The following is a 21,064-nucleotide window of genomic DNA, read 5'->3' as shown; positions in this document are numbered from 1 at the left end:
AAGTATATGTACTAGTTTGAAGGAAAACCAGAAATTTGGGGTATCTACTCTCATCTTAAATTCCTTTTATGTATGGAAAGGAAAGGCTCCATGGGTAGAAAGGCCCAGAACTGGGGAGGCCCACTGCATGCTGGGAGATAGCCTGAAGGCTTCTGGGGCCACCTGGGAATTTGAATCAGCTAAATTTGCCTCTGCATGGGCTGAGACGGGGGTGTGGCTGACCTGACCTGTTATCTGTAGGCCAATGCTTACCCTCAGGGTCACTGCTCCTGGTAATGGCAACCCCTCCTTCCATGCCTTAAAAATGATTTGTTCATTTGTTACCCATTGAAGTTATTTAACTAGATGGGCTTTGGGGGAGCTGGTTTTCCCCCCATCTCTAGTTAACAGTGACACCTGGTGGTAGCAAGCAGTAAGCTTATACCCTGCCCCTCCCCCTCCCCCAAGTTGTAAGATTTATGCCCCCTCCTTACAAGGCACATTCACTGGATAACAGCATTAAACTGGAATGGCATCTCCGTTCTTAGCATTTACAGCCTCGGTTATATCAACCACCCCCTGATCAATTTCCATTTGCAGAGTTTACAGCCTAGATGTAAAAGCCTGCCACAAGGCTATATTTAATATGACAAATTAAAACACCAAACACAGGCTTGGTCAGTCTTTGGAGTCAGAAAAAGCAAACAGGAGGAAGGAAAACCACCTGGAATGCACTTATGTGGAGGAATTTTCACGAAGAGGCCAAGTGGGCCTCCATTCCAACAAGAGGAAGGCCTCTGAGGTCGTGACGCCTGGTTTCAGGGGCGGCAAGGCTCCCTCATCTCCTTCCAGAGGTGGGAGGCCTCCAAGCAGCCGCCTGCCTCAGAGGTTCCCTCAGAGCGGGGGTGAACACGTCACCCACACGGAGCAGGTCATCTCTGGACGGCATCACTTCCGCTGGGTCTTCCCTGGCTTTTTGTGAACCCCCAACTACAGGGCTGCTCAGAACACAAGTTCCCTTCTCCCATGAAGGTGGACAGGTGCGCCGGTCACTCTGACAGCTGTGTGCAGAATACCAAGGGGTAAGAGTGGCGGCAGGGGACCAGCGCGGCCCTCTTTGGTTGTTCCAGTGAAGGGTGATGGTGGCCTGGCCCATACTGGTGCTTGAGGGGAAGAGAAGCAGGCAGTGTAGAGAGATTGTGCAAGCAGGTAAACAGGCTTTACGCCGGGTAATGGATAAGGAGTATGAAGCAAAGGGAAGAACGCAGGACTGACAACGCAGGACTGACAACCGGCTGGATGTGGAGACCCTGTCTCACTGAGAGACACAGCTCATCAGGGCCAGCAGGTAGGATTGCTTTAGGACTAATCAACCCACCAGCTCCCTCTCTTCAGGCGGTAACCTGGCTCACAAAGACACGAGGTTTCCTATTATCTCAGGCTTCTTCTCTCATTTAGAGAGCTTATTAATTTCGGAATCAGGATGCCAAATCAGTTCTTGATCAAGGATGACACTACCCCCCCACCATCTGACTTCAAAATAAGTTTGCAGGTAATGTGCGTGAAGCAATCAACCCTGTGCCGCCTCCTCTCCGCCACCACGGAGGGGAGGTCATCTGCCTCAACCCCGAGTAAGCGCTGTGGAGCAAACAAAGGCGCCGCAGCCGGCTGGCCTGGCCGCATCTCCTCCCGAGGCTTTGAATACCAACGCGAGACGCAGCGAGGCCCGATCGGGTTTAATTGCTTTCAGTGGCAACAAAGAGAATTAGAAATGAAAAGATAATGAATTGCGAATATTAGCTGGTTTGATGGCTCTAAACTTGAAGGATAGGATGCGGTGGGCGTAGGAACAGCAGAACGGGGCAGGGAATGTGAAAATCAGATCTTTATAACTCTTGGTTGTAACGGGCAGCCGAGAGAATTTACTTCAAGATAAATTCGGCACGTTCTTGGGCTGCACTTTCAATCACAGCCCTCTCAGCTCTGGGGCACTGCCCAGGAGGACTAGTTCACCCCAGGTGGTTCTTTAGGGGAGAACGCACAGGGGCGCGGAGCTTCTTGGGATGCACCTCTGCGTGCCAGAAACAATGACTGATTCTGGGCCTCAGGGATGTGATGGCAGAGGGACAGGAAGAAAAAGGACTACTAGAGAAATCAAGAACAAAAGACTGCAAAGATGATGAATCAATTCACAGAAATATTCCATCACTCCCAGGGAGAGCAGGGTGTATCAGGGAGCAAGCTGGCTCTCCTCTTTCCAGTCAGAACGGCTTTGCAGCCCCTCAGAGGATGAGGGGACTCCTCATTCCTACCCCACCCAGGATGGGCGGAGCCCTTTCTCCAGCAGCCCGGGAAGGAGGAGGGGCTCTGCTCAGGGCGCAGGGACCGGCAGGCCAGGCAGCAGGCGCCTGAGCCCTCGCTGTCCCGGAGCACGGGCTGCTTGCTCCCAGCTGGAAGGAGAGCTTGGGAAAACGGGCCAGACAGCGCCTCGAGTCTCAAGTCTGTGGGCGCTGCTGTGCCCAGAGTTTCAGCATATGGGAAAAAGCACTTAGTACTTGTGGAACTGAAAATAGCTTCTGTTAGCAGTGGTATAGCCATTCTCCAATAAGCATGGTGAGAAACTTAGAAATTAAATCATGTAATTTCAGTCAGAAAAGGCCAGGCCACTGGTTCTTACTGTTCTTTTGGTCACAGATTCCTGCTAGAACCAGAATGGTGTAGACTCTAGAAATAGGCACATGCGCGCCCGCTTGCACACAAATCCAACTCTGCATACAGTTTCTGGTCATGTAAGACCCTCCTTGGAGTCGAGCTGTGGCAGATCAGTAACCCAGTGTTTTTGCTTTGCTATGGCGGGAGCCGAGTCAGTGGACAAGTGCCTGTGCCACTGGGTGGCCAGGGACAGGGACTCAGGGGGCTCCGCCTCCAGCCAGGAGGGGCTGGGTCCCTTCCAGCACACAGTTGCCCTGCTTTCTGCCCCTTGGAATTGTTGCTGACATTGCAGCAGAGGAAAAGGTTACTTGCAAAGAGAAAGGCATGTAGTAAAAATGCCATGCCTCGAGTTGGCACAGTTAAAAGAAATCATCTTAACCTGGCAAGGAGAGAGAGGAGAGAGAGCGGAGATGCCTCAACCCCGCTTGCCATTAGCAGATCATCTATAATTTAGAGCAAATGCAAAGCGATGCGGGCGATCAGGCAGACGTACCTCCTGGCAGCCTCTTGTAGCTTCACGGGCTGTTTGGTGCTGAGGTAAGTCAAGCAGGCATCGGCCACCTTATTTAGGTCAACCTCACCTGCAGAGAGAGAAACAAAACAAGCTTAGGCCCTCAGCCGTCATCTGGGGCAAGCAGTAACTAACTGCTGTCTGGGGAAACGGGAACAGCGAGGCAAGATTCCCTGAGCTCTTTACTCCCTCCTGCGAGTTAGGAAACACATCAAGATAAGTAGACAAATGGGGCCAAAGTAAGACCAAGCAATGTAAACACGAGGAGCAGGACCAGGCGGAGTGCTAAGGCAGGGGCAAGGTGCAGACACATGCAGGGTCTGTGCTGGGGGAGACATGCTGGTACCTACCTAGGTCCAGTCTCTCACAAAGGGGCCCCAGGCCCTGCAAGACAGCCAGCTGCAGCTTGAAGGCCAGTGTGTGCGAGTAAACCGGTCCAGCCCTGGCACTGATGGGAGCCTGGGTGACCAAGGAGCCAGCCAGCTTTGGCAGGACATCTTTGCAGAACCGGCTCCGTAGAAAATCACCACACTTGCCTCCCAGTGTACGCAAAACCTGCAGAAACAGTCCCAACCTGCTCACTGGATGCCACCAAGGCTGCAAGAGGGCTACAGAACATGCGGTAATTCAATATCATTTCCTTCTCTACTTGGGGAAAAAAAAAATAGAATTACTGCTGCTAATTCTTTGCCCATGGTTTGTGATTTTGACAGTTATGAATTTGGAAGTCTCTGCTCCCAAGGCATGGCTGCTTCTATCCATAAATACAGATTACATGGAGAATAATTCAGAGGAATCTAGGGGTGGATGAATAATATGATTAATATCTTGATTTTTCCTTCCTTTTTTGTTAAAAAAAAGAAAAGAGCTTAAAGCAGTTCACATAGCTCATCTCTGGAATCTTCCTAACATCCCTTGAGAGAAGACTTGTGTTTTTAACTAGCTAGCTGGGCAAATACAAGCAGGAAGGCTGGGCTGCTGCCACAGGCGGCTGTCGGGAGGCGGGGCCTGGGCCGGGCTCCCTGGCTGAGCCGGGGCCGGGCTCCATGTTCCTTCTGTTTGACTGCACAATCTCTTGTGTACATCACCCTCGTTCTATCTTTCACAACAGGCAGGTTCTTTGCATGTCTCATTTTAAACTTTCTCTAGCAGAACATATTGAAACGTTTTGCCCCGCTGCACAAGACTGAGTATACAGGAGAAGAGGAATTTCTTTAAAAATTGGTAAGCAAGGCATAACCAGCGTAGAGAGCGTGAGCCCACACTGTGGAGAGCGGGCTCATCCCGGGCTCCTGGGCTGGATGGCACCAGGCCTCACAGACCCCAGTGTCACTGCTGTGACCGCACGTGGAAAATGCAGCCGCTTCATTCAGCACACACTTCTTTATATTTTTTTCGTTTCTCTACACTTTCTGTCATTTCAAATAACCCATTAATTTTCATGAAGGAAAACAGCAAATCTGAATAAGATTTAGTAATACCTCCTTCTCTCCCCACCTCCCCTGACCTTCCCTTTTCTCTTTCTCTTTTTTAGCATGCACACATACATGGATACACATCGTTTTGTGCATTTTGCTTTGGAAAGAAAGTAACAATTTTATGTGCTATGAATGGAAGCTGATTTTTTTGGGCTCAATAGATGCTGAAGAACCTTACACAAAACCAAACTACTTTAGCCAAGTATATTAACTGCGTTCTCAGCTTCCTTTAATGCCCCTGCACATCTCTTTTCTGTGCCTTGTCTTGCTTACCTGCTTCTAATTTATGTTAGCTTACCCTGGCAAACTCATCTCAGAAGGACATCATGAGTGCTTTTTAGAACAAGCAAGGATATAAATAAATAAGCTAAAATACATGTGCTAATATGAACCAAACTAAGTCAGGGAAAATAATGCCTTACACCTATATATACAGGGCTTTTAGCTTGTCAGAGCACCTCACGGGTCCCATTTTATCCTTGATAACACTGTGAGAAGAGCGGGAGTTCCTAAGCCCACCTGAAAATGGCTGGTCGTGGCTGGGCAGAGCAGGGGTACTGCTAGAACTTGGGCCCTTCACCTTGACTCTGGGCAGTCGATGAACAGGAGCATGAACACGCACATCTGGATTGCCGCTTATGACCTCCATGATCCTGAGATACTTCCTTAACTTCTCTGAGCTTGTTTCCTCCTCGGCCAAAAATGAGGTAACACGCCTACCTTGACAGTTGTAAGGAGTAGGCTCACATGTGGGGAAGTACCAAGCCCACTGCCTGGCACACACACGGGAGAGCTCAGTCTAATGCTAATCTGGACTTATGGATTGAAGCAGCTTTTTTTTTTAATAGTTCACTCTGCCTCAAATTCGAAAGCATTGCAATCAGATAAAAAGAGAAGCCATGCAAACGGCCCAATGAGCTCTGTGCTTACAACCTCCCTCCCGCGGCAGGCGGTGGGCACATGAGGGCAGTACCTTGAAGGCTGCGAGCACGGCCAGGGGGTCGTCGTTTGTGAGTCGGTGCACCAGTGAGGGCCAGGCCCGATGAGCCAAGGGAAGGAGCTGGTTCTTGTGGGACTGCAGAACGACCACACACAAACCCAGCACGTCCAAGACCTGAAAGCAAAGACACTGTTCTTTAAACGGCAAAGGTTTGGAAGCAGATACCTGGGCCTGACTCACCAGTTTAAAGATTAAGATCGAGAAACGCATTACTCGAGTAACTATTTCCTGGGGGCCGACTCCAGGCCAGGCTGGTTACTAGCGCGATACCCACGGCTGAAATGCACAGGTTTCTTTGCCTTCACAGAGTGTATGGGTCAACTGGAGGAAGCTGTTACTTAGACAACAACCAAATAAAGAGGAGACTACCAACTGTGTCAAGAAGGAAAGGCAAGGGTGGAGCAAAGAGACTAAGTGCAGGAGTAAAGCACACAGGCTGTTGGGAAGGCTTCTCTGTCCTGTGCAGAGTACGCGCGTTCCTACATCGAAGCCACAGCGAGGACGCAAGGACAGGCGTGTGGAGACCAGAGAGGAGGGGCTGGGCCAGGAGAGGGTTGCACTAAGAGCCCTTTATTTTGTACTAAGCTCAGGGAGGAGTCCTGCAAGGGTTTTGCCCAGCAAAGTGACCTGATATGATTCATGTTTTAAGGCCATCCTGGCTGCCGAGTGGAAAAGGGATTGAAGGGCAGAGGGTATTGATGAGGCCCAGTAGGAGGCCACAGCACATGTGGCCAAGTGATGGTGGCTGAGGCAGAGAAATGAAAAGGTCTGCGATCTGTTTTAGAGATGGAATGACTTAAACTGCAAGAAGAATGGATACTGGGGTGGGGAAGAGGTACCAACAGGGTTCACTGCAGACGAACAGGTGCCACTGACTGATAGGGGTGATGCAGGAGGAGCAAGCCGAGGGGCTGCGTGGAACTCAAGTCCCGTTACTGCTACCCAAGAGGCCCGGAAGGCTGAGGAAGTACAGGCCAAACTCGTGAGAAAGCTCTGGGCTAGCCTAGGTGAAGCTGGTGGTTTAGCTTCCTTGAGAACGTGTTTCCTGATGGCTTACGTCTCAGAGCTCGCTGCACACAGATGGTCCATGTCAGTGTGGAGCAGCGTGGTCAGTCCAACTGAGGCCAGTCATACCACGGGCCAGCCCACACAGGCCCATGCAAGAGGCCCTGCCCTTGGGACGTGATTGGTCAGGCCGGGGACAAAATGCTCAGCAGCACAGTGGAGAGCGGGGCCGAGTGGCAGAAATGGCTTTGAATTTGAGTTCGTCACTGAGTGAACAGGTTAAGCCACATCTGGCTGATTCAGAGACCTACATCTCCCCATCTAAATGTTTTTCTCACTGCCTTTGCCCTTGGCATGGTGGCTCCTCAACCTCCAGAGACGTTACCACCGCAGAGAGGCCTTCCCTCATGCCCTGGTCTGATTCAGAATGTAAGCTCGATCTTACTCAAAGGGGTTACTACGCTGTAGGTTTCTTCTGTATATTTGGGGAAGCAGCTATTTTCTATCACAGGACCTGTTTATTACCTTCAATCACAGGACCTGTTTATTACCTTCACAGCATTTTCTGGACTTGGATGTATGTTTGTGTGTTGCCCAAGACAGCCATGAAGTTCCATGAAGACAGGGACCGTGTCTGTACCATTCCCTTCTCCGAACCCTCTGCCTGACCCGCAGGAAGTCCTCAGTGAGCAGCTGGTGGCTGAATGAATGAGCATGCGTGCCACGCCTCATGCTGACAACCCTGAGGGGTTCGCCTCATTCCAGTTTACACATGAAGATGCTACGGCTAAAAGGGTGACTTAACTTATTCAAGGTCACTTGGTAAAGCTGACAGCTGAAGTGAAGTATGCAGGTCTGACTCCAACACTATGCTTTTTATTTATCTTTTTTTGGGGCATAAGGGATTGAACCCAAAGTCATTTTGCTGCTGAGCTACACCCCAGTCCTTTTTTTTCTTTTTTTTTTTGCGGGTCTGGAGATGGAACCCAGGGGTATTCGACCTCTGAGCTACACCCCCCTGCCCTATTTTTTTATTCTTTATTTTGAAACAGGTTCACACTAAGTTGCAGAGGGCCTCACTAAGTAGCTGAGGCTGTCTGTGAATCGCGATCCTCCAGTCTCAGCCTCCCGAATGCTGGGATTACAAGCTTGCGCCACCACACCCGGCTCTTTTGTTTTTTATTTTGAAACAGGGTCTCACTAAATTGCTCAGGCTGGCCTGGAACCTGCGATCCTCCTGTATTAGCCTCCCAAGCAATAGAAATACAGGTGTGTGCACTATACCTGGCCAGCACTGATGCTTTTAATAATTACAGTGTGTACATAGCTGCTACAAAGCCTCCATAAGAGGGAAGATTGTGAGAGATATTCAGGAGTTTGCTGAATATATCAACTATAGCACTACCTTAAACCTTGTGTGTAATACACCCTCAAAAAGTTTGCTGAATGGAGTGCTAAGAGACGTCTCAGAAAGACTTGACAAACTGCACAAAATACAGACTTTGAGATAATTTGTGGATCAGAGTTTCCTACCTTTGTCCTGGCCCCTAAGAGAGGCAATATGCTCTCATTGCGAGAATGTTATGAGGAATGTTCTTAGGGAGGAATGCTGTTTTCCTTTGGCTAGAAGATCTCTGGAGTGAATCTGAAGACCATGGCCCCTAGGACCCCAGCCCACTGCTCTGTTATAAGTCACTACTCTGTATTCTAAATCCTTGCTGATGGGATGCTTGCTTGGGAAACTGCCAACAAATGAGGATGTAATACTATGAGAAGTGTTGGGGTTTTCCTAGTATAAAAATAGGATCAGAAACAGAGATAAGGGTCAGGCTTGTAAGAATGACCACTTTTAAAGTATTAAAACCTGAACCCTGAATTCAGTCAGCTCAGAAAATGGTGTGTGTGTGTGTGTGTGTGTGTGTGTGTGTGTGTGTGATTCTGGGGATGGAACCCAGGGGCATCTGACCTCGGAGCTACACCCCCTGCCCTATTTTTTATTCTTTATTTTTGAAACAGGGCCTCAATAAGTTGCGGAGAGCCTCACTAAGTAGCCAAGGCTGTCCGCGAACCATGATCCTCCTGTCTCAGCCTCCTGAATGCTGGGATTACAAGTGTGTGCCACCACGTCCGGCTCAATGATATCCTTTTAAAGCAGTGACTTTCATTTTCTTCTCCTTGGAGTTTCAATGACTCCCCGAATCCTTGTGTTTTTTTTTTTTTTTTTTTTTTTTGGTGGTACTGGGGTTCCTGGAAGCCCTTCTACCTCTGGGCTACACTCCCAGACCTATTTTTACATTTTTTTATTTGGAAACAGGGTCTCCTAAGCCAGCGCGCGCGGCTGGCTTCGAACCTGCGCGATCCTCCTGTCTCTGCCTCCCAAGCGCGGGGATTACAAGCGTGCACCACCACGCCCGGCAGATCCTTGTGGTTTTTAATGTGGGGGAGTAACCTCTATCTGGGATCTGAACTAATGCAGAAAACAGAAATTGTCATCCCACAGATAAATTCCTCTTGATGCCTTCCCTTGGCCACTACCCATGGCCCAGGAGATAAGAGCAGGTAGCTTACCTGCTCACTCTTATAGCCACTGCTAAGCAAACTGCGCCTCTACCCTGCGCTCTGTGAGGGCGGAGAAGGGGGTGCACATTCACCTTCAGGCGGATTTTCAGACTTCTATCCGACAGCAAGTGGATGCAGCGCTCCATCACATCCTTGGCTATTTGAATCTGCACTGGCAGTGGCGGCTCCACGTCTGGGTGGGTGTCGTTCTCGTCCACTTGGGGAGGGACTGATGGCGCCTCTGGAAAACAACATAATTGGTAGCAGTATTTTATGAGAGGTGCCCTGTCCGGCCTGATCCCCAGCTTCAGACTCAGAAAAGTACTGCAAGGAAAGAGTCTAAACACGGATCTTAAGGAAACCAGTGGAAATCTGGGTCAAGCTGTACAAGTCAAGATGTTCACCGCAGCATTAACAGTACAGCTAAAACCTGGGAAACCTCTCTGCTCTGGTCTGAATGTGTCCCCCCAAAGCCAGGCGAGGAAACTCAACGGCCAGTGTGATGGTATTGAGAGGAGGGTATGTAAAAGGCATCTAGGCCCTGAGGCCCCTCCGCTCATGAACGGAGGCTTCATGCAGCTTGATCTCCTACAGCCGTCTGCCACCTTGGACAGCGCACTCCTCCCCGGAGCACACAGCAACAGGCATCATCTTGGAAGCAGGGAGCGGCCTCGGCAGCAAATGGACCTGCCAGCCTCTCAATCTCAGACTTCCCAGCCTCAGAAACATGAGGAAAAAAATATATCTGTTTTTTGTAAATTGCCCAGTTCCAGGTACTTTGTCCTACCAGCACAAAGATTAAGACATAGTCTATGCTCACTCAAGGGGGAGTGGTTATATAAACCATGGTACAACCACACAACGGTATAAGATCCCTGAGCTTTATGTTTAGCAAGGATTTTAATGACAAATGAAGATATTTATGCAATAATGTTTAAAAAGAAAAAGCATAATATAAAATTACATATGAGCACTAGTATATAGATTTTTTTTTTATAGTAATGGGGATGGAATCCAGGGGCCTTCTATTATTGGGCTAGGCCCCAGCCCTATTTTATTTTTATCTGGCAGCAAGGTCTTGCTTAGTTGCTGAGGCTGACTTCAAAGCCGCGACCCTCCTGCTTTGGCCTCTCGAGTACTGAGATCACAGGTGGCGCCACCACGCCAGGCCAAGGTGTGCAGTTGATGAACAATTCCGATAAGAACGGCAGGGCTATGCTTTCACTCTCAGAGGGAGGTTTGTGTTTGAAAGTCACCTACTGCAGCGTGTTATTTGAAGGACATAGATTTTCTGGTTTGGGAAGTAAGGTTTTATTCAGTCAGTGTAGCCAACACCCACTGGAACCAGGAGCCCCTAAAATGAAAGAACGGCTCCACCACCTTGTGCTTGAAACAGATGGCAAATCCAGACTACGAAGGCTCAAACGGCCTTCTCTTCTCAAAGATCCGGGGTTGGGGGAAGGAGAGCAGTTCACAGGAAGAACTGGGCGGGCTGAGGAAACAGACCTGAGAAGAAAAGGCCTGGCAGATTCCCCTCCTTTCTTCCTTCTTTTGGTGGTACTGAGGACTGAACCTTGGGGTATTCCATCACTGAGATCCACCCCCAGATCCATTTTACTTTTTATTTTGAAGCAGGGACTCTTTGAAGCTAAGATGCTGTGGGCCTTGCTACTTTGCTGAGGCTGGCCTCAAACCTCCGCCTCCCAAGTACTGGGATTACCGGCATACACCACCATGCCCAGCTAGCCTGATCGATTTCTAAAACAGAAAACTCTGTCCTTGGCGATAGCAACGACTCAACTTTATGTAAACCATTATCTGGGCCCTGTTATGCTTCTCTGATACTTAGAAGAAATTCGTTGTAATAGTACATCAAGCTACTATTTCCTGTTTTTCTGGAAATCTTAGCTTCAGTCCATCAAAATCTTAAGAATATAGATGGAAAGAAAAAAAAAAAAGAACAAAAGAAAAAAGAAGAAGAAAAAAAGGAAGGGAGTTCTGCTCAATTCTAACCTAAAAAACTAATTTGAGACTCAGTCGATTTAGGATAGTGCTGAGACCACCAAGCTCATTATGACTTGGCATTTTATATTTGCAGAGGAGATTCTAATAATTTATTAATCCTTCCGTGACCTGAAGCTCCAGATTGAGTTTGTGAATAAAACAAGAGGCCAGAGCTGCTACTGGCTTGAACTCCCTCTGCCTTTATTATATAAATAGGTAAGAAAAACCCTGGAATCTCTTCCTCCCAATAAATAAAGCATACGAATAGACAACAGGCCTACGGAAAAAGGCCAGGAAAGAAACACACAGAAATATGTTCGACTTTACTTATTAATTTAGGAAAAAGCAAAACTGGCAATAACCAGTGTTGGCAAGGTTGTGGCGAAACTCTATCAATCCTGCATTGCCGAGGAAAAGCATAAATTGATATAACCTTTTTTGGAAGGCAATTTGGCAAGCACTAAATAATGTTCATATCCTTGACCCAGAAACCCCACTTCTGGGAATTCACAAGGAAATATATGCAAGAAGGAAAAGCTCACATGCACAACTTTTGTCCACTGCAGCACTATTTATTATCGTGAACGCTGGAGGCACCTAGGCTCACAAGGGGGAATGCGTACTTAGTAGCAGCTATTAAAACATTAATTATGAAAACTCCACAGCAACACGGCGCATTGCTTATAACTAAACAAAAATGGTATGCTGCATTTGAACTGTGACTCCAGGGAGGCGAAGGTATACCGCAGAGGTAGTGCGCTTGCCCAGCAGGCCTGAGGCCCCGGGTTTGGTCCTCAGTATCACAAAACAAACAGAAACTCTGGCTGTAACCAGTAAAAACAGGTTTGTAACAAAAAAGAATGGAAAAGATTACACGAAAAATGACGATGGCTATGTTAGCATGGCGAAATCATGGCATTTTATTAGTTTAAAAAAATCTGTTTCGCCGGGCGTGGTGGCGCACGCTTGTAATCCCCGTGCTTGGGAGGCAGAGACAGGAGGATCGCGCAGGTTTGAAGCCAGCCGCGCATGCTGGCTTAGGAGACCCTGTTTCCAAATAAAAATATAAAATAGGTCTGGGAGTGTAGCCCGGAGGTAGAAGGGCTTCCAGGAACCCCAGTACCACCAAAAAAAAAAAAAAAAAAAAAAAAAAAAAATCTGTTTCAAAAAAGAAAGAACTGGCTAAACCCGAATAAACAATATTTACCTTCATCGTCAAAGTCCGAGACATTTCCCTCTGCTACGTCCTTCTCTCTGAGGTAGTTTAGCACGAACTGCTCAATGTCTTCGGCTGTGGCGCTGCTGTCGGGAGTTGCTGGTGTTTGACACGAGTGAGCCGTAGCCTCTAAACTTTGCTCTTGGAGTTGCTCAACGCATCCTGTGCCTGGAAACCACTGGGCTGCAGAGTGTTATAATGTCCCCGAGAGCATTAATAACAGGCATCAGTACTCGAGAGGTAGAATAAGCTCTTTGCCGTGGCATGCCTCGCCCAGCCCACAGCATCTAGTCCCCTGTCTCTCCAGCCGCAGATGCTACCTCTCCAGCTGCCCATCAACTTACCATCTTCCAGTCCTCCAACGTGCCACGCATCCTCCTACCTCAGAACTTTTGCATATGCTACTGCTGTCTGGAATACTTTCCCCCCTTACTTTACATCTGAGAATTCCAAATCACTCTTCATGCCTCGGTTCACTTAGAAGTCGCCCAGTAAAGCCATCCCTTACTCCTACGTCTAACTTCGGTAAGTTGTTTGATGTCTTTAAAAGCATTGTATTCTTTCCCTTCACATCAGCTCATCACGGACTGTAAATGTCTATTTATTTTGCACGTACTGTTTGGTGTATGAATCTCCCATTAGACTCTGTACTCCAACATGCCTGGCATAAGATGGGTGCCAAAAATATAAGCTGAATGAAAAAATACAAGAGATTGGAGAATACCTACAGGCGAAACAGTACTCATTAGCAGAAGAAAGCTCCATGGAACCTCGAGAACGGACATTTTCCCGCTGCATCTCTAATAAGATGCCTTAGAAAGCTGGCTATTTTCTCTCCAGAGCTCTCCCTTCTTCAGTGAATAAACATTAAAAACCCCTGCCTCCAGTGGTTTTCAAACTATGCCTTGATGGGCCTTGGGCTCCACAGAGATGTCCTAGGCTTCACAACAAGGAGACCAAGAGGCAGCAGGCTGAGGGGTTAGGGGTAGGTGGGTCCTGGGGCCTCTAATTCCTTCTTCAACCAGAGCAGATAAAATTTAAACTGTTTTTGTATATTGGCGTTTCTCAAAGGCTTCATTTAAACAAAGACTCCATACTTAAAGAATAAAATAACAACAAAAATCCTACAGCCTGAAAACCGCTGCTTTGTTCCACTGTCCTCCTTTTACAAAGAGCAGGGAAAAGACTCTGATAACCTCTAGCTCCTGCTAATCTCCTTTCCATCAAGGAGCATTTAAGCAGAGCCAGAGTGACAGCAGAGGGAGGTGACAGGCCAGGTGACTGGGAACGGCAGACCACAAATGACTGAGATGAGGGCCGTGGATCCAGGATCTGGAGGTTCCTACCCCGAGGGATCAATGATGACATTTATCCAATGAGCCATTCCCAGGAATAAATCAGGTGCCTAGTGCACACGAAGAGACTGGTTCCTAAATGGTTAAAGCCCAGAGAGAGCGTTTACATTGCTAGGACTAGACACAGTGCAAAGATTATTTCTAGATTCAAGGCTAGTGCCAGATATTAAAATGTCTTTGCTCACAAATGGCTTTTAAACATATGAAAAGAAGCTCAACCTTATTCTTAATGCAAATTAAAACCATAATAAGGTGCTATTTCCCTCCTATTGGATTAGTAAAGATCAAAAGCTTAGTAATTTATAGTATGGGTAAGGGTGTGGCAAAATTGGCAGTCTTTTACATTGCTGATGGAGTTTAAATTGGTACAACTTCTTAGGAGAGCAATTTGATACTCTCAATCAAAAACTTAAATGTAATAGCTGTAAATCAGCATTTTTTTTTTCAGGGATGTATCCTACTGCTATATTGAGACATATTCAAAATGACCTACAAAAATATTCATTGCAGCACTTTTTGGTAGTGGCAAAAGATTAGAAACTATCACAAATCTAACAAAAGAGGACTTGGGCTAAAACTATGGTGCAGCCACACACTGGGATGTGGTGCAGCCATCAAAAGAATGCGGCAGCCCTCTGTGTGAATATGGCACCATCTCCAAGGTCTGAAATATTTGGCATGAATCTTTTACTTTCAAAGCTATCCTCCTTTTTCTTGTTATGAATAACCAGCCAATCAGTAGATGGTGTTAAGCACTAATTTACCTGATAGTTCTTTCTTTCTCTGGGGAGCCTACTGCCTTTATATTTTATCTGTTTACTTTTTTTTTTTTTTTCAGTACTAGGGATGGAACCCAGGGGAATTGTACCTCCGAGCTACAACCCAGCCCAATTTTTAGTCTTTTTTATTTTTGAAATGGGGTCTCATTGAGTTATGAAGGGCCTCGTCAAGTAGCTGAGGCTGTCTGCGAACCACGACCCCCGTCTCAGCCTCCTGAGTGAGGGGATTACAAGCGTGCGCCCCCATGCCCAGCATCTACTGTCTTTTAGTCAACGCATGTGAAGCACTGTGTGAATCTTCACTTAATTTCCTAAAACATGTACTGGGTTCTTATGAGACCTTAAAAAGTTTTCATCTTCAAAGAGAGGCCATCAGTTAGACAATCTGATGACGAGCAGAAATGCCAGCATAAAGCGTTCCTTTGACTCATGAGTGACGATACCGACTCTACTTACTCTTCAAAATGCAAGGACAGCTTGGCTTATTTCAAAACACACAGAAAAGCTACCTCCAATTTTTCCCCTTACGATGCTTCTAAGTCAACCTTACATCTTCATTTTCCTCTCTGCCACGGACACCCTCCTTTTTCCACCCCAATTAAACAGAACAAGCTCTATACAGGATTCCTCAACCTTCCTCCAGAGAAGACCAAAGGCCATCAGCAATCTAAGGCAATTCAATTTTCAAGACCCAACCTGAGATACCTCCTAAGAGGATATGTCCCATAGGCCTTTTCATAACATACTGTCTAAATCTCAAATTGAAATGTAGTATCGTTCCCCAAAGCAGTAACGATGGGGCCTATCTGGCCTTTGGAAGCAAGCCAGTCCCAGCCAGCATGTCTAAGCACCTAGCCAGGCTTAGACGGGGCCCTCTAAAGGCAGGCCCAGCTGGTCCCTGGTCATGGCTGTCTCCCTGCGACTATTAGCTACTACTCAGGCCTGGGAGTGCCTGCACACCAAGTCCAAACACCTCCCCTTGGCTTAAAAGCAGAATTTGCCTTTTCCCATTCCATCTTGTATCATTTTCTTCACAACAACTTCTTTTCCATTCTCCAAACACCCAAAGCCCCTTCTTTCCCCTGGGCCTTCAAACCAGCCATTCCCGTTGCCTGATATTCTTATAAACAATGTGACAGCCCTTGTGTATGATGGGCTCTTCTCATCCTTTGGCCTCAGCTTCAGTGCCAACTTCCTCAGAGAGGGTCCTCCCTGACCACTCAACCTAGAGTAGCCCATCCGTCCTCCCTTGCATCAAGATGTCTATTTCCTTTGCAGTGGTGATTGGAGCCTATGATGAGCTTGTTTAATGGTTTACTTGTTATTGTCTCTCTTGCAGTAGCAGAAAAACCCCACGAGTATTCATCTTGTTCACCGCTATATCCTCATTGTTTAGCACAGTGCCTGACACATAGCAGGCACTCCTTACTGAATGCTCAAGAGAACATTGATGTCGTATGTAAATGATCATAAGTGAAGGAACGAAGGAACACTGGAAACAGCGTCAGCTCAGGGCAGAGTGCAGTCCCTGCCCCAGTCACCTTCCGGAGAAAGTTTCTTACCTGAGCCTGGCTTTTTCACCTGACAAAATGCGGTCAGTGACCTTTCCACGTGCCTCGGGGACTATCAGCAGTATAGAAATAAATACTGGAGATGTGCTCTTTGGATAAAAGGGACCCGCATTTAGTTCATTGCTTTTTCATCCAAAGACTGATGGTCCAGATGAGGAATTCTTTTTTTTTTTGGTGGTACTGGAGTTCCTGGAAGCCCTTCTACCTCTGGGCTACCCTCCCAGACCTATTTTTTATATTTTTTATTTGGAAACAGGGTCTCTTAAGCCAGCGCGGCTGGCTTCGAACCTACATGATCTTCCTGTCTCCGCCTCCCAAGCGTGGGGATTACAAGCATGTGCCACCACGCCTGGCGAGGAATTCTTTATTTTAGAGTCTAAAATGTTGCCATTTTAATGGTGGCTAACATCTCCAGCAGGAACCAACAGGATCAAAAGGAAGAAGAGAAACACAAACCCGTTCACACAATTAAAAGGCTAAAAGGAAATTTTTAGATCAGCTCTGTCCAGTACGGAGTATGTAGCTACATGTGGCTATTAAAATTAAAAATTCAATTTCCCAGTAGTACTAGCCACAAGTGGCCAGTGGCTATTGTATCTGACAGAACAGATACAGAGTATTACCATCATTACAGAAAGTTCTATTGGGCAGTATTGTTCTAGCCATCTGTGAACTGAATAATTCATGCTATTTCTGTTCTCTATTAGCATAGACACTGCTCTCACTAAGTATTATCAGCAGCAGTTTGGTATATTGAAAAGAATAACACTATCATAAATTTTGACTTATTCCTTATTAATTATGTGACCCTGGCTAAGCAGCTCACTGGGCCTTAGTTTTTCTTACTTGTAAAATAAAAGTAATGTTTATACTTAGTTTACAGGGTTTAAATCCCTGGCTCAGAGCATGAGCTCAGTAAATGGTAGATTATTGAAAGTATAAAAAATAAACAATGGAACCCTACCACAGCATGTGGCTCTGGAGAGATCCTTTGAATGTCCTTCATAACATAAACACAAACACTGAAAAATACAAGACTTGGCAAACTAGGCCACTGAGTCCTATTCCCCAAACCAGCATTAAACGGGGCTTTCAATGTACCTAGTGCTGCCAGCAGGGTGTGCAGAACGCTGACAAAGGAAGCAGCTCTCTTATCGTAAAATTGGTCCAGGGTGGCCAAGACATCTTGAACCACATCTGCCACCAAAGGAAGCAGGCTAGCATCTGAGTTCCGCAGCATGACTTCCAAGACCTTTGGGGTATGAGGGTGCAGCGCTAGATGACGCAGATTTAAAGAGATGCCATTCACCAGATAGTCTGAGTTTTGATTGATGAGGTGCTGCAGGGAGTTGTAGCCACAAGCGTGGCAAATGTCTACCATGGTACTGGTGGCCACCTGACTGACGAGCAGAGTTTGGTCTCCAGCCTTCTCCAGTACTGGATATAGGGCTGACATCAGGAGCAAGCGAAAATCTTTTCCCAGGGCGCACGCAAACTGGCCGATCCCTTCCAACTGGATGCATATTTGCCAGATGTTGCTGTTCATGGAGCAGATAGTGGGACTTGGCTTTGAGAAGGCTGGAAAAGATGCAATTTGGCAGGTGCGTGTTCCTGATGTGAGGGCCTGGAGGCCTGACCGCTTCGTCATTAGCTCGTCGTCTTCGTCCGCTTCAATACAGGTAACCAAATACCAGTTTTCTTGGCTTGTGTATTCTTCAAGTATAGATGTCACAATCTCTCTCAGTTCCTCTGGGCTTGTTTTAGTATGTTTTTCGTGAAGATCCTCTACCTCCAGTCCAGCAGCCCCTGTAACCAGTTCATTAAGTATCATGGCAGCTTGCTTGCGGTAAGCCACAGATTCATGGTACAGTTCCATAAAGTGATCCACAAGCAAATACAGGTTCCCATAATAACCAAGAAGCTGACAAACCTGCCGCAAGAGCAGGAAAATTCTCTCATCAGTGAAGAAGCGGAAGTATCTCCTCTGGACTTGCTTCCGTGGCTGTATAGCTGAGGCCTCTGGGGAAGCACCCAGGTCTCTGGAGCTCCAACACCGCTCTTCAACAATTTTGATGTCCGTCACATCTAGTTCAAGAACCTGGATCAACGCCTTGGCAAGGCGCTGGAGATGGGCCACAGAATTGAGGACAAAGTTTATTTTTGGGCCCAAGAGTTTGAGATAACCGAGTAACAAGGAGAGAGTGGAGAATTTGCCCTGGTCGTCCTGAGAGTTCATTAGACGAGGAAGAGACGTGGCAAGGGAATGCAGGCTTTCTGACAAGATGTCGGCAAAGGCTCTATTGCCCACCACTACCTTCTGATCTGCAAAGTGTCTCAGAACCTTGTTGCACTGGGCTTGAACTTCAGGACTCTCATCATTTACTAGGCCCACTAATGCCTTCAGGAGGGGACCAGCAGATTCAACCAGTGACTGACTGCACTTCAAAAGAAGGGCCTCCACAAGTTCTACCAGTTCCAGCCTCACCTTCCAATGTGGGTGCACTGAAACACACTCGATTATCTTTTTAATAAGGATCGCCAACTTGTCGCCAGTATTTTTTATCCAATCTGCTTCCCTGTGAACCATTAGCTCTGCAACTCTGCGCTCAACTGCAGGTTTGGCCTGGACCTTTGAGATTCTTCTGAGCTGTTCATCAGCCAGAACGAAGCCCACTGTCTTGTAAAAGATCTTCAGGGAAGACACGACAATGCGGTGACCTTGTTTAAAGTCTCCTGTGATAACCCTTGTCAGTGTGGTTGAGATTCCAGGTAAAAAAGAAGCAAACACATCCCCCAGCTTCTGTTGCTCAGTCTCATCCAAGGACCTCGGATGGTCTTGACAATCGCACTGAAATAGCAGAACCTGTAAACATCTTAAGGCAGCGATTTTAATTTGCTTTGATTTCTCTTGTTCTGCCAAGCCTAGCAGCAAAGATACGGCGAATCCTAATCGAGGCAGAATAGAGGGCTCATAAAAAGTCAGAATGACATCCCCGTAAGCTGAGTGCATTAAGGTGCTAAGTCCCTGGATCACAGCCAATTTCAACTCCTCTGACACAACTGCCAGCTTTTGGGAGCTGGGTGAGTACAGACAGGCAGAGAGCTCTGAGAAGAGCTCCTGGAGAAGTTCTTGCTCTCTCACACATGTTGAGGAGAGGACGAATGTGAGGCACTCCACCACACTCTGCAGCAAGCGCTCCCTTTTGGGCCCTGGGGTCTTGAGGGTAAAGCGCAAGGGGAAGAGTATGTACTGCTGGAGCTCCTGCAGGGCACTGTCGCTCACGGACTGCAGCTGCGTCTGCAGCTGCTCCACGCTCTCCACCGTTGGGGTCTTTGTGAGTTGAACACAGACTGGACGTAGAACGCCAAAGGCCGCCTCAGGTGTATCAAAAACTGCCATTGTGCCCGTCACCGAGGAAACATCCTACAGGCCGGAGGAAGGGGACTTCGGTAAGCAGGGTCAAGCTCAGAGCAATCAAAGTGAACTTGCTTTCATTCACTCAACAGACCTTTAGAGGGGCCCGTCTGCCGCCACTGCCCAAGGTGTCAGGGAGCAAGGAAACTGGAAAGAGACACTCCTGCTCTCGAGGAGCTCGCAGCCCAGCACAGGAAGCAAAGGTGCAGTGACGTACGCCCTCTCAGGACTAAGAGGGCCTCGGCTGGGGTCCCAGGACAGGGCGAAAGGTGCAGTGATGTACGCCCTCTCAAGGACTAGGAGGGCCTCGGCTGGGGTCCCAGGACAGGGCGAAAGGGCCACATCCCTGGAGAAGCCAGGATGGGCTTCCCAGGAAGAACACGCTCGAGCCTTAAGTTGGGGGAGAATGAATAGGGGCCTGGGGGCTATTCTAAGGAGTCTGCTTTTTAACCTCTGTTAGTGGTGACAGAACCACGGAAGATTTTACCTTTTCAAAGTTGAATGTACGTAGTGTAAAATGCAGTCTTAATGTACAGCAGAGTGAATTTTATGTACGCACCGACCATGTAAGCCCTACTTGAAGCAAGACAGATTTCTAGCACCCAAGAAGGCTCCCCTGTCTCTTTCACAACCAATTCTTAGTTCCTCCACAATTCCGACTCCCATCCCGAGAGATTCCTTTAGCCCATTCTCACCATTGAGAGGTTTTTAAGTGGGGTTGGGGGTGACATTATCAGTCTCACGGGATGAAAAGATCCCTTGGCAGCCAGTCACACGGAGGAAGGATCAGAGCTGGGTGAGATGGAAACCAATGCAAAAACCCAGGAGGGCACGTCCAAAGAGAAGAAAGAACCAGGAACGCATGCTATCACTGAGGGCATGGGGGAAGAGGCTCAGCAGGATGGAAGATGGCAGGCGGGCAAAGGAGATGGTCTACCGGTAAAAGAAGAAGCTGAGCAACTTAACAACTGAGACTTTCTTTTCTCTGTGAAGAGAAATTCAGTCATGGGCTGACAGTGACCAAGAGGGATGAACACGGGGCTTGAGGAGAGAAGTAAAAGACTCATATTCCCTTTGGGCGTGGTGGCGCACGCTTGTAATCCCAGTACTTAGGAGGCTGAGACAGGAGGGTCACAGGTTTGAGGACAGCCTCAGCAAGTAGTGAGACTTCCATCAACCTAGTGAGATCCTGTTTCCAAATGAGGAATAAAATCAGGCTGGGGGTATATCTTGAAGGTAGAATGCCTCTGGGATCAATCCCCAGTAACACACACACACACACACACACACACCACACACACACACACACACACACACACGACTCTGTGGTCCAGGGTATTGAGGATTGAGTTGAAGCTAGAGACCATTAATGTGTATAACCATAAAATGCTGGCACTGGATGGAGGCTTAGAGATCATCTAGTCTAATGGTATTGCTCTTCTGTTTTTCTGTGCTTTCTAGGGTTTCTGGAAAGGGTAAG

At 47.6% G+C, this 21,064-nt stretch overlaps 1 protein-coding gene across 1 annotated transcript in view; it reads right to left on the bottom strand.

Moving 5' to 3' along the window:
* The window catches only part of TTI1 (TELO2 interacting protein 1), a gene marked incomplete at both ends in the record, with an annotated part of 29,699 nt that extends 10,130 nt beyond the window's left edge, over positions 1–19,569 (bottom strand). The window contains 6 exons of the mRNA XM_080716514.1: positions 3,185–3,272; positions 3,553–3,757; positions 5,654–5,794; positions 9,337–9,485; positions 12,456–12,647; positions 17,271–19,569. Of these exons, the coding sequence (XP_080572640.1) occupies positions 3,185–3,272; positions 3,553–3,757; positions 5,654–5,794; positions 9,337–9,485; positions 12,456–12,647; positions 17,271–19,569 (3,074 nt within the window). The remainder of the gene's footprint in view (positions 1–3,184; positions 3,273–3,552; positions 3,758–5,653; positions 5,795–9,336; positions 9,486–12,455; positions 12,648–17,270) is intronic.
* Between the last annotated feature and the right edge of the window lie 1,495 nt (positions 19,570–21,064).

This window comes from Muscardinus avellanarius, assembly GCF_963383645.1.
Source record: "Muscardinus avellanarius genome assembly, chromosome: 19".
Classification (NCBI taxonomy): Eukaryota; Metazoa; Chordata; class Mammalia; order Rodentia; family Gliridae; genus Muscardinus; species Muscardinus avellanarius.
Note: the sequence above shows the minus strand (reverse complement) of the source record. Positions and strands in the feature narration are given on the sequence as shown.